This window comes from Glycine soja, chromosome 6, assembly GCF_004193775.1.
Source record: "Glycine soja cultivar W05 chromosome 6, ASM419377v2, whole genome shotgun sequence".
In the NCBI taxonomy this organism is placed as follows: domain Eukaryota; kingdom Viridiplantae; phylum Streptophyta; class Magnoliopsida; order Fabales; family Fabaceae; genus Glycine; species Glycine soja.
Window position 1 is genome coordinate 17,089,559 of NC_041007.1, and position 16,010 is coordinate 17,105,568.

Here is a 16,010-nt window from a genome sequence, read left to right on the forward strand (position 1 = left end):
GTATAGATTCTATTTTTTTGCAAATATAACTCATCAAATGGGAAATATGACACGTATTTAGTCAAATTTACATGAATTTTACTCAATAAAAAATGTGTTAAAAGAAGGTTAGAGTACGACGTTATTAATATATTTTTTTCCTTTTACCCTTTTCCTATCTTATTATTTTATTATAGAATATTCTAATGGTTTTTTAGAAAATAATATTCCAATCTTAGAAATAACATCATCAATATCTATATACTAAAACTGAAGTATGTTGAATATACTAAAATATCCATGGCTTAGAGCTTGACAGCTGTCCAATTTTTTGGTCAAAATACTCATGGCTGAGAGCTTGACAGCTGTCCAATTTTTTGTTTTTTTTTTTATCATTTTATAGCCCTCCAGCTTTGCTTTGTTTTGTGTCATCTGCCTGTTGTGTTGCCTTTTTTCTGCCACGTTGAGATGTTTCCTCACTCTTCATCTCTTCTCTTCTTTACACAAAGTCTGAGCATTTTCTGTTTTTGCTTCTCTTCTCATCTTCATTCTTTTTTTTTTACGATTTTGGTTTGGCTTTGAGGATGGGTTGGGTAGCCATGCTTTATCTCGCCGTCGTTCCTGCACTCAACCGAGTTTCCCTTTCTGTGCTTGGCTTTAGACTATAAATTTAGCCTCCGAGTTTAATTTGGGGTTTGGTTTGGTTTCAGTGATTATCTGATCAAGCTTCTCCTAATCGGCGACTCTTTCGTTGGAAAATCCTGCTTGCTTCTCAGATTCGCTGTGAGTCATCAATTTATTTGCTTTTCATAATCTCTCTTTTTGTTCACTTCCTTTGTTTCTTCATTTCGTTTCAGGATGGCTCCTAGGTCGACAGCTACGTAAGTACTATTGGAGTTGATTTCGTAATTATCACTCTTCTTCTCTTTTGTTATTTCTATTTATGGCCCAACACTCATTTTTATTTTATTTTCAGAAAATCAGAACCGTGGAGCTGGAAGGGAAAACCATCAAGCTGCAGATTATGAGTATTCATACTTCACTGACACGAATCAATGTCTTTTACGGTCTACTTCATTTATAATGCCTAGAAAGCATGATCATCACCGTTTTTTGTCTGATTTTTTGTGTTTTTTAATGCTTCGTTGTTGTTTTTTTTTCTAAAACTCATATTTTTTATTTTGTTCAGACTTTTACGGGAAAGTCTATGAGTTTTTATGCATTTTCCTCAATTCTTAATTATCTAGATTTGCATGCAAGCTCTGCACCTCACAGTATCTTTTTGTGTTTTTTGCGATTTTTATTTGAACCAGGATGTCTGTGGCTCAGTGGTATTTCACGTTCAATCGCTTACAATTGGTCTCGACCCAACATGAAAATCGGTGTTAGGATCATTCACGCAAGTTCCTCTTACCGGAACGTTCATGTTTCTCGCAAAGGTTTTTTCTTTTCCACTTTTTTTCCTTCCTTCTATCCTTTTCAATAATCTATCATCGTTTTCCTCTTTTTGTTCCTTTTAATTTTCCTGGGCTATCAATGAAGAAGCATCCAACACGAAAGTTTTTTCCCTTTTTACTATTATGCATGTTTGTTTCATTGATATTTACTTCTATTTACAAGGTTCTAATTTTGTTTGTTGTTATGCATGTTTGCTTCTTAATAATAGTTATTTTTTCTTACTGATTTTTCAACTCTGTTTTTGGTTCCTTTTTTATTTTCCCGGGCTAATTTTTTCGTCATCTTCCCCATATGGGTTGTAAGTTATGTGTTTGATGAAATGCCTAAATGAAGTTTTAGTTTTTAATCTTAAAAATTCATGTGCATTAGTGCGCATCCTACAAATTCCACGCTGGGTGTCTAGTGAATGATACATGCAAGATTTTGATGATAATCATTGTAACAATTGGTTGGTATTGATATCATTTATATTCTTTAATTATTTTAATCTATTGTTCAATAGGAAGAAGCCCAGGTTTTTTTGTTCACCAGGAAGAAGCGCATGTTTTTTTTTCTGCTCTCTCTTAGTTTGTGTTATTTTTTTATTTTCTTTAATCATTATTATTATTATGTAGTTGAATGTCATTTTTTATGTTATAATGATCGAGTGAACTTTGAAATTTTTCTTTGAGGTTCCTGGTGTATGTAGGTGGTGATAACAAAGAAAACCAAAAAAGATCTTAGAAGATTAAAAAGGTACTCCCTTGACTTGGTTCCATTGTCTGTGCTTAAACTCTTTATAACTATTGTTAGCCAAAAGCTTTACAAAAAGTGATTTTAAGATTCTGAAAAATGTGAGTTTTTGTAGAGACTGTTTTAGAAGTTATTATTATTATTATTATTATTATTATTATTATTATGTAGTTGGATGTCCTTTTTTATGTTATAATGACCGAGTGAACTTTGAAATTTTTCTTTGAGGTTCCTAGTGTATGTAGGTGGTGATAACAAAGAAAACCAAAAAAGATCTTAGAAGATTAAAAAGGTACTCCCTTGATTTGGTTCCATTGTCTGTGCTTAAAGTCTTTATAACTATTGTTAGTCAAAAGCTTTAAAAAAAGTGATTTTAAGATTCTGAAAAATGTGAGTTTTTGTAGAGACTGTTTTAGAAGTTATTCAATGTAGTTTTGAAAAATAATGTAAAGTCTGATCGTTTTCATATTCAATTTATTTCCAAAGAAAGCTTATGGATTACCCAAACATGTTTAACATACTTCAAAAGAGATTTTAAAAAAATCATGAAGAATGCACGGTATATTTTTCCTTCCTTTGTGAAAGGGGGTAGGAACTATGTCATTTTCAGCATTTATTCCATAGTCATGGATGTAGTACTGTCTCACCTTATCACTCTTTTTATGATTTAAAGAGAATGACATTTTAGGTTCAACAATGTACCTTTACCTTCTACTACCATTGATTTGTGGCATGAATTAATTTTGGCCTACCCTGCAAGTTTGACTTTCAATAAAGTACGCACTGGTGTTTTAGTTTCTGAATAAACACAAGTTCATGATTGCAACTTGCAAGTTTTGTTTTCTTAACCAGGAAACAATTGGTTCCATTGTCTGTTGCTTAAAAGAGTAGTCTAATATTTTACTTTTCTTTTTTACTTTGTAACTTTCAATCTTCATGGATACTTCAGATTCAACATTTTCATCCCAAAAGTTTCAATTTTTTTAAAACAAGTGCAGAAAATAGACTAAGACAAATTCACGGGTACTTGAGATTTAGCATTTTTACCCCTAAATTTCAATTTTTTAAAACAAGCGCAAAAAACAAATTGTTTCTTTGTTAAGTGCTCAGGTCTTCTTTCTACTCTTCATTTAGGCACTAATGGGTTATTTATTCACACACTTATTGATATTTTCTAACTGCATAATGGCATAATTGCAGGTTTCTTCCCTGCAATTATAATTGGTAATTATAGGTTTTGAATTCTTTCTTTTACATATTCTTTCTTCAAGAATTCTTTTTTTAGTGGGGTGAGATGAAATTGATAAATTGTTTTAGATCATTGGAATTTTACTAGAGAAAACACAAAAAAATTGATGTGTAATTTGCTTTGTGTTTGTAAGTGCTTAAATTAGTCTTTCAGTTTGAAAACAAGGTCGAATGTTGCTGTGAAATTTTTGCCTTAGTTAAAGAGCAAGGAATTTTCTCACCGCACCCTTCAAACAATTATAGCTTTTAGATTAGTGTGTGAAGATTTTGTATATGGATTGGTCCTCATTCGGTTCTCATTCCTGTATAGTTTATGTCATCTACTCAAACACTGTTTATATCATTGATTTATTTGTATTGCTACTATATTTTTCTTCTTCTTCTTTATTCATTTTGATATATAGGTTCTGCACATTCTTCCATGTTTTAGTTGGATATATTGGTTCTGCACGGTTTCTTTCACGTTAGAGGAAGGCTGATGGAATCCATAAAGATCTTTGTTGCTTTGCGTCTTGGGTATCTCTGAGCCTTATACGAGAACATATACAGTAAGATATAATAGATGCTACCAACATATGTAAGATTTCAAAGGTGATATTTTTTTAATTAAAATTACTAGCAATTAAGTAATTTCTTTATGTTTCAAAATTGTTCCATTGTTTCACTTGCTTCTTTTTTCTTTTTTCTTTTTGTTTTTAATGCAGGAGACAATAAGGTTGCCACTTCTTTTTTCTATCTATCCCACCTTAACTGATTTCGGTAACGGATCCAAAAGCTTTGAGATTAGGATTTGATGTGAATTTGATAGCTATTGCATTGCAAGTAAGAATAAATAGTGATACTATTTCCTATATCAGCATGAGTTTTCTATTTCTTGCTCTGAATTTCGATTAACTTGATTTGCTTTTGAATGTAGGCAATTTTTGGTGTATCCCTTCGAATTATTGTTCATATATGGGTCATGAGCAAGAAGGGCCTTCTATATGTTGCAATGTTTAAGCCAATTGGAATCATCTTTGCGGTAATCATGGGAATTGGCTTTCTTGGTGACTCTATCTATCTTGGAAGGTATACGTTTCTTTCATGTCTCAATCATAAGAAAAATTGGAGGTGTGTCCACTTATGGACTTATGATTTTATTAATGTGAGCATTTTGTTTTCGTGTGAATGAATGCAATTTAAAAAATACTTTAGTCTAAGGACTACAATTATGAAAGGGGGACCTTTTGTTTGCGTGTGTGTGAATGCAACTTAAAAATACTTTAATCTTAGAAGGAATACAATTATGTAAGTATGGTTTTGTTTATGTACAGTGTGCTTGGAGCAGTCATAGCAATTATTGGTTTTTATGCTGTTATTTGGGGGAAAAGTCAAGAGCAAGCAAAGGAAGAGTGTGAAGTCTATGATGACTCAGAATCATACTCGTCGTTGTCCCTCTTTTGGAGAACAAGATAATGCAGGAATAGAATCATAGCAATCATTTAATTTCTCTAGCTTCAATATAAATGTCTCATGTAATATTTTGAAAACAGATTGCATTAATAAAAAAAAAATAGTCATAGTTTGATTGATTTGAAACTTTAGTCTAATTTTCTAACAAGATAATAAAAAATAAACAGCTTGAAACACACAACCAGTTTATAGTTTGATCAATAAAATATAATGGGTGGGAAAGAAAGTAAGAATTTTATCAGACATGCTATTTTTCCTGAATTTCACATTCACAATGCATTATTTAATATCTATTTGGCTTAATGTCAGAGAATAAGAATTGACCGTTTTTCTAACCACTTTACAATATCCTATTGTTGTCTATATATATTTTTTTCTCTAACAACCTTTCATTTTGTCTTATTTCATTAATTAATCGTGCTTCTTTTCTTTCATTTCTTTCTTTAAGAATACTTATCCAATCTGATGGGTAGGTATAAATATATTGACAAGGGAAAATTCTGTGGCTGTGGAGAAGACCCCAAGACATGTAAAATCTATATCTATATCTATTTATATGATCGATATAATATAATATATGTAGCTCCGAGACATTGACGAAATAGAAACATCATCTCTCGCTCCTAAGTTGTACATTTTTTTTGCTACATAATTAGTACGATACAATTCAATAAAAAATTAAAATTGATTTCTTACATGATTCAATGATTAATTCGTAATTATCAATAATGCAGGTTTGATAACTTGTTGTCTACCGTGCGTCACCTTTGGCCAAATTACAGAAATTGTGGATGAAGGGTGTAGTAGTAAGATCAGCGAAATAAGAAATAAACAAAATATTATATATAATTGCTATTTTACAATATATGTTGTATTGATCATATATAAGTTAGTTTGATCTGTGAGAGTGAAAGAGAGTTTCATATTGCAATGTAGTTTTCCCTTTTCCGGATGAAAATGAAATCATCAAGAGGGTGTCTGTGTCACTTGATTACGATACTTAATGAGTTATAATTAAATTGAAAACCCATGTTTTGGTAAACTAGATGTATAAAATAGGATATGTCAAGTAGTTTTTCTTTTTCTGGTGGGGTTTGAAAATTTTTATATAAAAAGAATAAAGGGTTAGTCACCTTTTTCTTTTTCAGTTAATTAATAATGTTTCTACTTTTATCTTGCTGATTGCTTCTTGCATTTTTATTTACATAATATATCTCTGATTTTCTGTGTATTTTAGTTATTTCTCTTTATATTTATGGGTAAAAACAAATTATACTCTGAATTTCTTATTTATTGTAATTGAAAATACTCTATCAACTTTAATGTTGAGATTCACACGGGAGACAAATCACGTCGATAGTGCAATAAAAATTAAAAATTTTCCTTACTTTCTCTTTTTGTATTTAATTAATTAATTAATTAATTAATTAATTTTGTTATTATTATTATTATTATTATTATTATTATTATGTGTTGTTGATTTAACTTTAGCAAGTGTGTTTATTTTTTATCTTATTAACTTTTCAACTTACTATATATCCTTTTTGATGTTTTATTTTTTAAATCGCCTTTTTCTTTTTCAGTTAATTAATAATGTTTCTATTTTTATCTTGCTGATTGCTTCCTGCATTTTTATGTACATAATATATTTCTGATTTTCTGTGTATTTTAGTTATTTCTCTTTATATTTATGAGTGAAAACAAATTATACTCTTAATTTCTTATTTATTGTAATTGAAAATACTCTATCAACTTTAATGTTGAGATTCACACGGGAGACAAATCACGTCGGTAGTGCAATGAAAAGTAGAAATTTTCCTTACTTTCTCTTTTTGTATTTAATTAATTAATTTATTTATTTTGTTATTATTATTATTATTATTATTATTATTATTATTATTATTATTATTATTATTATTATCATTATTATTTAGTTATTATTGTTTGTTTCATGTTTTTTCACGGGATTTTAAGACATTAGCGTTCCTTTCATTTTTCACTTGAATTTTTTTTTTTTTGTGGTGAAGTGAATGACAATGGGAAAAATCCCATAGGAATGGTGGTGAGACCTATTCTTTTGCATTGTCTTTTAAATTTAAATTTAAGTTGTTAAGACACTGCAGTTAATAGAACATGAACATGGATTTGAAATTGATAATTTTTCTCTCTTATTGCAGGTAATTAGAGGAAATAGTGTGGTCATTGTTGAGGTGTTTGAAATTCAAGTGTTTAAGTGTAAATTAACAATTGTTATGTGACCTGACAAATGTAAATATGGAGTAATTTATATTATAATTGGCATGCTGTCATATATTTATAAAAAAAAAATTATTTGACTTATTTGAAATTTCAATTCTCAATTTAATTACACTTTCTTTTTACTTTTTAACCCTTTTAGTTTTAAACATTTATTTTGTTTATTATGTTTGAGCCTTATGAGATTCATCTTAATATAGTTTGTTAACTTTGTCATGTGAAATAATTGTTTTGCATGAACATCAATTTTCCTTAATCAAGTGATCTATGCGTATGCACAAGTTTTAAATTCGCATAAACATCAACCTTTGAAGTCTCTAAATCAAGTGACCCATAAGTATGCACGGGTTTCAAATTCACATGAATATCAACCTTTGAAGTTTGGTTAATCGAGTGACTCGTGCGTATGCACGGATTACTGACTAGTTTAAGAATAAAATTGATTGAAAGTGTAAGGTTAAAAACCCACACAACGTTGGAACCTTTTTTTTTTTTTTTGCTTCCTGCACTTCCTGTTTGGCTCAGAATGACTAATCCGGATAGTAAAGAAAACATTTCAGAAAGGAGAAAGGATGCAGGAAACAACTTGGAGGTTCAGGAAACAACAGTCCAGTTAGCACTTAGCAGCAAAAAAAAAAAAAAATTGAAGTCCATTAACCGTATAAGATATTATTCTATGAATCTATGATCATACACATTAGTATATCCACCTATATATCATTTTGGACTGACTTTTAAGTTTCAATGCAGTAAAAGAAACAAAAAAACACGTAGTTTTCTGTATACTAATGGTTCTTTTACACATTAGTGCATATTCTTGTGGTCACTAAATTTAATACACATGAAATACACGTGCAAGACAACTTCATTCTTTTGAACACCCAAGTCTGAATTTGCGAGTGTTCATTCTTCCATTTAGCGCAAGGGCTAGCACATCATATTCCTCCACGTACCAGAGCTCTGACACCACCGCCTGGATATATATGTAAATAAAGGTTAGGGTTACATGCGTAAAACACCATTGCGTTCACACGTGATGAAATAATTTATTTAATGTGAGAAGAAATAATTTATTTAATGTGAGAACTCGAACTCAATTCCCATCATGTGCAAAAAAAAAAAAAAAAGGATCAGTAACAGTCATACACTGTGCGCCCGATTCATCTATGACTTAGTGGGTTAGAAGATATTCATGATTTCTGACCCAGGATAAATAAAAAAATACATACATGTGACAGGAGCATGTAAGGTGAAAGAATTTTTATTATGAGAATAAAAAGAGTGAATCATGAGTCATGACCGTGAAAGGTTAAGCTTAAGAGACAAAGTTAGGTAACTTTTGAAGTGACCATGTAGTCATTAAATAATTTATAATCATAAACTTTCATGTATGGTCCACATTTACTCCTCTTATACTCTCATACAAATACTCCTTTCACTTGATAGCCTCCTATAAGAGACTAAGGGCCTGTTAAACTTCTCTATAAACACCGGTAAGATAAGAAAATAAGAAAACAAAAATGAAATAAGTGGATAAACATATCCTATATCTAGTGAGAACATGGCATGTGAGAGGAGTTATCAGGTTCTCCTTGGTGGATGTATTAGGTGAATAAGAAGTGTATATATAGAGAGGAAGTGTCATGTATATGGTGAAAGATGAGAGCATGGCAGGAGCCGGTACTAATAGAGACAATGTCAATAACAAATCAGGTCCTTGAGTTTAAACATTAGGCAAAGCAATTACAATACCAACTGCAAAAAAACCTTTCAGTTTCAATCTTCTTAACTGCAATTTCAATTATAACTACCCCATTAAATAACAAATAAGCACAAACCTTGAATCCATGAATCTGACTGTTAAGTCGATCAACTAGGTCATGGAAAAATTGGACATCATCTGACATTCTAAGCTGTTCCTGCACATTACAAGAAGTCATTCTTTGGCATGCTGTCTGTCCTCATATTCATTCCATAATAAGTTTTGAGAAAATAATCTATGCACTGGCCCGTTAAAGATATTTTACACTATCATCTAATCACAAGTTGATATGCATGGTGAGTTGGTTGACTTTTGTAAAAACTACCTTAAAAATCATGCCTAAACTACCGTGATTTCTAATTGGTTGACAGTATAAATTTTTTTTACATTGACAGTGCATATAAATTAAACTTAGTTTTTTGTCAATATCAATTGACATTTTACCGTGCTCCAAATATATTGCCAACAAAAGAAATTTGTAGGCTTCTCCTAAGTTCTAAAGCAATAAAAACTTAACTGTTACTGCTTCACTATAGGTATCAGAAAATCATGCTGATGTCAAAGCCAGGAACCAAATGCAATTCTAAAATAAACGATTATATCACTTAACAGCTAGCAGTAATAAATTTAAATAAATACTGTAGAAGCATATTACCGAAGGTGATAATGCTTTAGGTGGACCCAAAAGCCTTGCAAATGACGTGTGGAGAATTGCAGCATCATACTGCAGAAGAAAATAACAGATCCTCAAGCATCACAAAGTAACGCAATTTTAGTGGCATAAATTGTTTCGAATTACCAGAATAACTTTACAGAAACACAGGATTGGAGTCCACAGAGGAAACTGTTATTAACTTGTATAATAATAAAATTCTAAAGAGGACATCTCAAATTAATGTTAAGATTTCAGGCTCATGAAAGCCTGGACCTTAGTTTTAATTATCAAAGCATCCAAATTCATATGTGGATAATAAATTGTTCTAATTGCACGGGAAACTTCACAATGTAGTCCTGACTCAACCCATAGTATATATATTCACTTTTCTTGCATAGGCATTATATCAAAACTGAGTATTTCAAATTATGCTTACAAGTTGCTTCTCCGGTGCATGTGGAAGTGCATTCTTCAACTTAGCACGAATGGTTATGGGATCTGTTCCCGAGGTAACCTACAAAATATGCATAACTAGTAAGACAAGGCTTGTAAATGCGGTCAGAAATTTTAATCCTGACACAATTCAACATGAAGAGTTATGGAAATAGTTTCCCTTTTTTCTTTTTTCGGTTAATGATTTCAAGTTTTTTCAATATACTGATTGATGCACAGGTTGATAGTTTTAACAATTGGCTATGCTTTGAAATTAACAAAGATTATATGAAACTTGATGATCACAAGTTATTGAAAATAAAAGCACAAAAAAATAGAGAAAGGTTTGGTTTAAAAGCATAACAGATAAAGCTCTGCTGTTTCCATTTAATTGAAAAAAAATAATGCCAAAATATTTCTATAATCTAAAAAGACTGAATGAATCATACAAGTATGAAAATGCTATAGGTATCTTCACTTCTGTTGTAACATAGAAAATTTAGAAGACTGAACCACTTAAGTTCAAAAGCTAACAATTTCCTATGTTGAACCAGCTTCACCATTCTAAAATTTCATTTCACTTAACAGAACCCAATATATTGCACTGCCTTTTTTTTGTTATGAGAGAAGGGATAGGGGTAGCCCGGTAGGGGACTAGCATCAAGAAATTGAATAATGCCCATTTATACAACCCAGTCTACAATACATGTGCCAAGGTTAATGAAACAAATCCTTTAGATTATGGAAACAAACCTGCCAGCAACCCAGGAGCACCCCTGTTGAAGTCAAAACAACCCTATCCAAAACAATTTTCAAAGGGCAGAGTGTTGCGACAACAGCTTCCACAGAAGATGCTTCAGCTTCTATCTGACACAAAAATGATTCCCATGAGCTTAGCCAACAAATTGCCAAGAAGAAACTGAGACATGCACAATTGAAGTATACCTCTTCTTTGGTGGCAGGTACAGGTACAATATGGTGGGAGGCATGGAACATGCTAAAATGGTACAGACTAGAGTTCTGAAACCAGATTGCTAATTGGCACACATGTAAGAATTCCAATAAATAAAACAAGATGAAGAGAAGATTGAAGCAGCACAGGCAGTTTAAAGTGCAAAGATATAGACCAGTGAACGAATCAGAATTTTGTTATCACTATCAAGCTAAGCGTTGATCCAACAATAGCTTACCTTTATCAAAATAAGGATTAAAAACATTTTTGACAGCCTCCCTGTGTCATACAAACCGTGCATGTGTTATATGAATACCAAATTGCTTGACGTAAAGTAATAAAAGAATTAAATCAAAGAAGACAAATATAAAAGTAAAGAAGGATACATGAAACTGAAGATAAATTAACATCCTTTCTACAATTGTAATTTACAATGTGGTATGCAATGTTCCACTTTCCAGGAAAGCAAAAGAAAAAAATGGATATACTCAAACTTTAACCTGGTGAAGTTTTAGTCTGAATCAATTTTAAAGCATTGATCTCTAAATCTAACAATTTACTTATTGAGTTTCAAAATGATACACTCCTTGATTCTTCAAACCATTCAAGTGATCATTTTTCCCTAAATAGAACCGTATTAGGAGATTTGCACCATAAAAAAGCAATGGTCAGTTAGTCCTGCAAAATTAGTAAGTATTTTAAAAAAGACACATTCATGGGTAATAGAATGTACAGTTGTACACCAATACATATAAAACCTTGCTGTAAAAATGTTAGAAAGAAAAGAACCAGAGTTGTAAGGTTAAACAGATAAACCTTGCTTTTGGATAAGCTTACCCAAACCGGCCCTATTTACTATACAATGATATTACATAAGGTATGAATTGATCTAGAAATTTTATGCAATAGTTTTGACAAAATTTATTTCAAAACTCCATTTCCTCTTATGCTTACTGGGATCATGAATCTCTAGCATAACCCCATTTTAAAAGTAAGATGTCACATACACGTATGAGCTCAGAAAGATATTTCTCTGCTTAAGATACAATACAACTTTCAAATTCCCAGGAAACACTAAATCTTATCAACATCACGACCACAAGTGCTATACTATGAATCCTATGAACGATTTGTTTTTGATATGCAAGTTGTCAATATATCCAAATAAAAGAATTTACCAGGGACAGTTAGACAATTCAGCCTATATTCATATAGAGAAAAAAACAATTTTTAAATGACTATCTAAGCATTATCATCCAATTCAAAACCTTGGCCAAATTCAGAAGAATTATGTCTACAGCTAAGCATAGATGTATAAAATGATAATCAATAAAATCCAGGAGTCAAATTATTAATGCTTACGCGATAGGTACAGAGAATTCAGTGCTCAAATACAATACATTAGCCCGCACCGGAGGATTTGCCGGCTGCACATGGAAAATAATCATCAGTTGCTGCCCAAACAACTCCATGAAACACAGCCTAAACTGTTGCTAACATGTCACCTTCAGAACAGGAGTTACAGATCCATCCTTCAGTGTGAATATATCCGAAAGAGACAATGACTGAGAGGTTTCACCATGTTTCAGGAAAGCAGCTCCATGCTCATCCAGATCTCTCCCCATCTTGTCATACAACTTTGATCTTTGCCCCGTGTTTGAATTTGGAGAATCTGAGATAGACCCTTTTAATTTAGCACCAAACTCGCATATATCTCCCCTCAAAATCAAATTTTGAACAAAACCCACTTCCAAGGTACCATCTTTACACGGAATCATCACGTTAAGCATAAGAACACGCTCTAAAAAGTTCAAACTTTTCTTGGGAAGGCCAAAAATAATTGGCAATTTGACAAAAAATTAGTGACCCAAATTGAAGAAACTCTAGACAATTGTCACCAAAGTAAAATCTACCATAAATGGAAACACAAACACACACACACATAAACAGAACATAACAAACCAACCAAACTGAACCTGGTGTAAACAAAAGTTTGAAAATGATGGGTAATAAAAGAGAGATAATAATTAATAAGCAATTTTATTACCTAAAGAAGTTGATGAAGGAGTTTGTGATGAGTTGTAGAGGGCCATTTGGAACAAGGTGAAGAAGCAGAAAGCGGAGATGAGCCAGATCAAAACCACCGTTTTGGAATGGCTCAAGTTCATAGCCTTACCCGTCATCACTTTGTACGGCACACAACGTCAAAGATTAACTGAGTGAGTAGCGCAGTTCCAACCAAATTAGTGTCATGAGTCATTACACTCATTTTCTGATTCATTATTCCTAATACAAGGCATAAGGCTCCATCACAAAAACAAACTTTTATGTTTTTTTCTTCCTCCAATTTTTCGTCAATATTTTTATTTTTAAAATAATATAAAATATGATCAAATAAGCTGCAATTTTATACTTACGTCTAATAAATATTTTTGTTTGTAAAACAATTTTCCGGACATATACCTTCTTTTTCTGACGTAGATCATATGTATTTAGAAAAATTACATAAATAATAGCCCTGTCTAATTATTTGACATCAACATGAAAAATAATATGTTTGTCCCGTGGATCATTCATATTTATTGTTGATCATATAATGATAGTCTTTTTCACTTCTCATGATAATTTTTTGCACCTCAGCAAACATTTAGTCTATTAATCCTACTCTAATAATCTACTTAGTATATTAAGTGTTAACCTTTTACAGTTTCTGTTTCTCAACCATATTTATTGTTTATCAGTGTAATGATAATCTTTTCCATATATTCACAAACAAACAATTATAAAAAAAACGTATGAAAGGTCACATGACGTCAACATGGAAAGTAATAAGTAATATGTTTGTCCCGTGGGTCATCTATCTTTATTGTTGATCATATAATGATAATCTTTTTCACTTCCCATGATAATCTTTTGCACCTCAGTAAACATTTAGTCTATTAATTCATATATATACTCTATTAATCTACTTAGTATATTAAGCGCTAACCTTTTACGGTTTTCGTGTGTCATCCATATTTATTGCTTATCAGTGTAATGATCATCTTTTTCATATATTCACAAACAAAAAATTATAAAAAAAAACGTATGAAATGTCTCATGACGTCAATATGGAAAGTAATATGTTTGTCTCGTGGGTCATCCATATTTATTGTTGATCGTATAATGATAATCTTTTTCACTTCCCATAATAATCTTTTGCACCTTAGCAAACATTTAGTCTATTAATTCATATATATACTTTAATAATGATTATGGCAAAAACAAATACAAAATTGAAGTTGCTTTAATAATATGTTAAAATTGATACTGTAATATTTAAAATTGATTGTTAAGTACCTACTGATTAGGAATAAATCACCGTCTAAATTATGATTATTTCCATATATGATTATTAATTTGAAAATTATGATTATTTTTATATCCTAACAGAATATTTAAAATTGATTGTTAAGTATCTATTAATTTGAAATGAATATTAACAAAAATACGAATATAATATGGTTATTAATTAAATGTCAATAAATTGACAATGATTACGGCAAAAACAAATACAAAATTGAAGTTATTTTAATAATATGTTAAAATTGATACTGTAATATTTAAAATTGATTGTTAAGTACCTACTAATTAGAAAAAAATCATTATCTAAATTAATATTATTTCCATGAAAATTATGATTATTTCTATATTTTAACAGAATATTTAAAATTGATTATTAAGTACCTATTATTTTGAAATGAAAATTAACAAAAATACGAATAAAATATGTTTATTAATTAAACGTCAATAAATTGACAATGATTACGGCAAAAACAAATACAAAATTGAAATTATTTTAATAATATGTTAAAATTGATACGGTAATATTTAAAATTGATTGTTAAGTACCTACTAATTAGAAATAAATCATCGTCTAAATTATGATTATTTCCATATATGGTTATTAATTTGAAAATTATGATTATTTTTATATCCTAAAAGAATATTTAAAATTGATTGTTGAGTACATATTAATTTGAAATGAAAATTAACAAAAATACGAATAAAATATGTTTATTAATTAAACTTTAATAAATTGACAATGATTACGGGAAAAACAAATACAAATCTAAAGTTGTTTTAATAATATGTTAAAATTGATACTGTAATATTTAAAATTGATTGTTAAGTACCTACTAATTAGAAATAAATCATCGTCTAAATTATGATTATTTTCATATATGGTTATTAATTTGAAAATCATGATTATTTCTATATCCTAACAGAATATTTAAAATTGATTGTTAAGTACCTATTAATTTGAAATGAAAATTAACAAAAATACGAATAAAATATGTTTATTAATTAAACGTCAATAAATTGACAATGATTACGACAAAAACAAATACAAAATTGAATTTGTTTTAATAATATGTTAAAATTGATATTGTAATATTTAAAATTGATTGTTAAGTACCTACTAATTAGGAATAAATCATCATCTAAATTATGATTATTTCCATATATGGTTATCAATTGAAAATTATGATTATTTGTATATCCTAACAGAGTATTTAAAATTGATTGTTAAGTACCTATGAATTTGAAATGAAAATTAATAAAAATACGAATAAAATATGCTTGTTAATTAAACATCAATAAATTGAAAATGATTACAGCAAAAACAAAGACAAAATTGAAGCTGTTTTAATAATATATTAAAATTGATACTTTAATATTTAAAATTGATTATTAAGTACCTATTAATTATGAATAAGTCAATATCTAAATTATGATTATTTCTATATCCTAACCGAAGTACCTATTAATTTGAAATGAAAATTAACAAAAATATGAATAAAATATGCTTATTAATTAAACGTCAATAAACTATATAACGTTTAATATTTAAAAGGAAAGTTTTCTCTTCTATAAAAGATACATATAATTTAGAAAGAAAAAAAATAGAATTTGGTGGATATATGATTACACTTCATCTTTACATGAAAATTTATCTGTATTTTTATAATTATTAAAATTCACTTACTTCAAATACTATAAACGTATTTAAATTAACTAACTCAAATAGATTTGTTTAGAAA

The 16,010-nt window shown here is 29.8% G+C and overlaps 1 protein-coding gene and 1 long non-coding RNA gene across 3 annotated transcripts; one reads left to right on the top strand and one right to left on the bottom strand.

Annotated features, from left to right (window-relative positions):
* The first annotated feature begins 3,801 nt into the window (after positions 1-3,801).
* LOC114414353 lies at positions 3,802-4,949 on the top strand. Its single transcript, XR_003667191.1, has 4 exons — positions 3,802-4,008; positions 4,122-4,239; positions 4,334-4,485; positions 4,731-4,949. It is a non-coding gene; the product is annotated as an uncharacterized LOC114414353 (long non-coding RNA).
* A 2,809-nt stretch (positions 4,950-7,758) lies between these two features.
* Positions 7,759-13,219, bottom strand: LOC114416539. 2 transcript variants are annotated; one of them, XM_028381442.1, is made up of 10 exons: positions 12,974-13,219; positions 12,432-12,598; positions 12,289-12,353; positions 11,165-11,205; positions 10,920-11,008; positions 10,728-10,841; positions 9,979-10,056; positions 9,543-9,611; positions 8,964-9,038; positions 7,759-8,098 (listed from the first exon to the last, which is right to left on the bottom strand). In XM_028381442.1, exons 1-10 carry the CDS (start codon positions 13,107-13,109, stop codon positions 7,991-7,993), a joined length of 942 nt encoding a protein of 313 aa, XP_028237243.1. In that variant the 5' UTR covers positions 13,110-13,219; the 3' UTR covers positions 7,759-7,990. The 2 variants fall into 2 exon arrangements, with proteins under 2 accessions (XP_028237243.1, XP_028237242.1); XM_028381441.1 differs by having other exon boundaries at positions 8,964-9,044.
* Positions 13,220-16,010: the final 2,791 nt, after the last annotated feature.

What these genes read in the sequence shown, in the direction of transcription:
- LOC114416539 (XM_028381441.1), bottom strand. Translation starts at nt 13,109, where the DNA reads ATGACGGGTAAGGCTATGAACTTGAGCCATTCCAAAACGGTGGTTTTG. An exon ending in TACCTGCCACCAAAGAAGAG is followed by an intron (nt 10,842 to 10,919) that starts GTATACTTCAAT and finishes TTTTTGTGTCAG; the next exon opens with ATAGAAGCTGAAGCATCTTC. An exon ending in CTAAAGCATTATCACCTTCG is followed by an intron (nt 9,045 to 9,542) that starts GTAATATGCTTC and finishes TGTAATGTGCAG; the next exon opens with GAACAGCTTAGAATGTCAGA.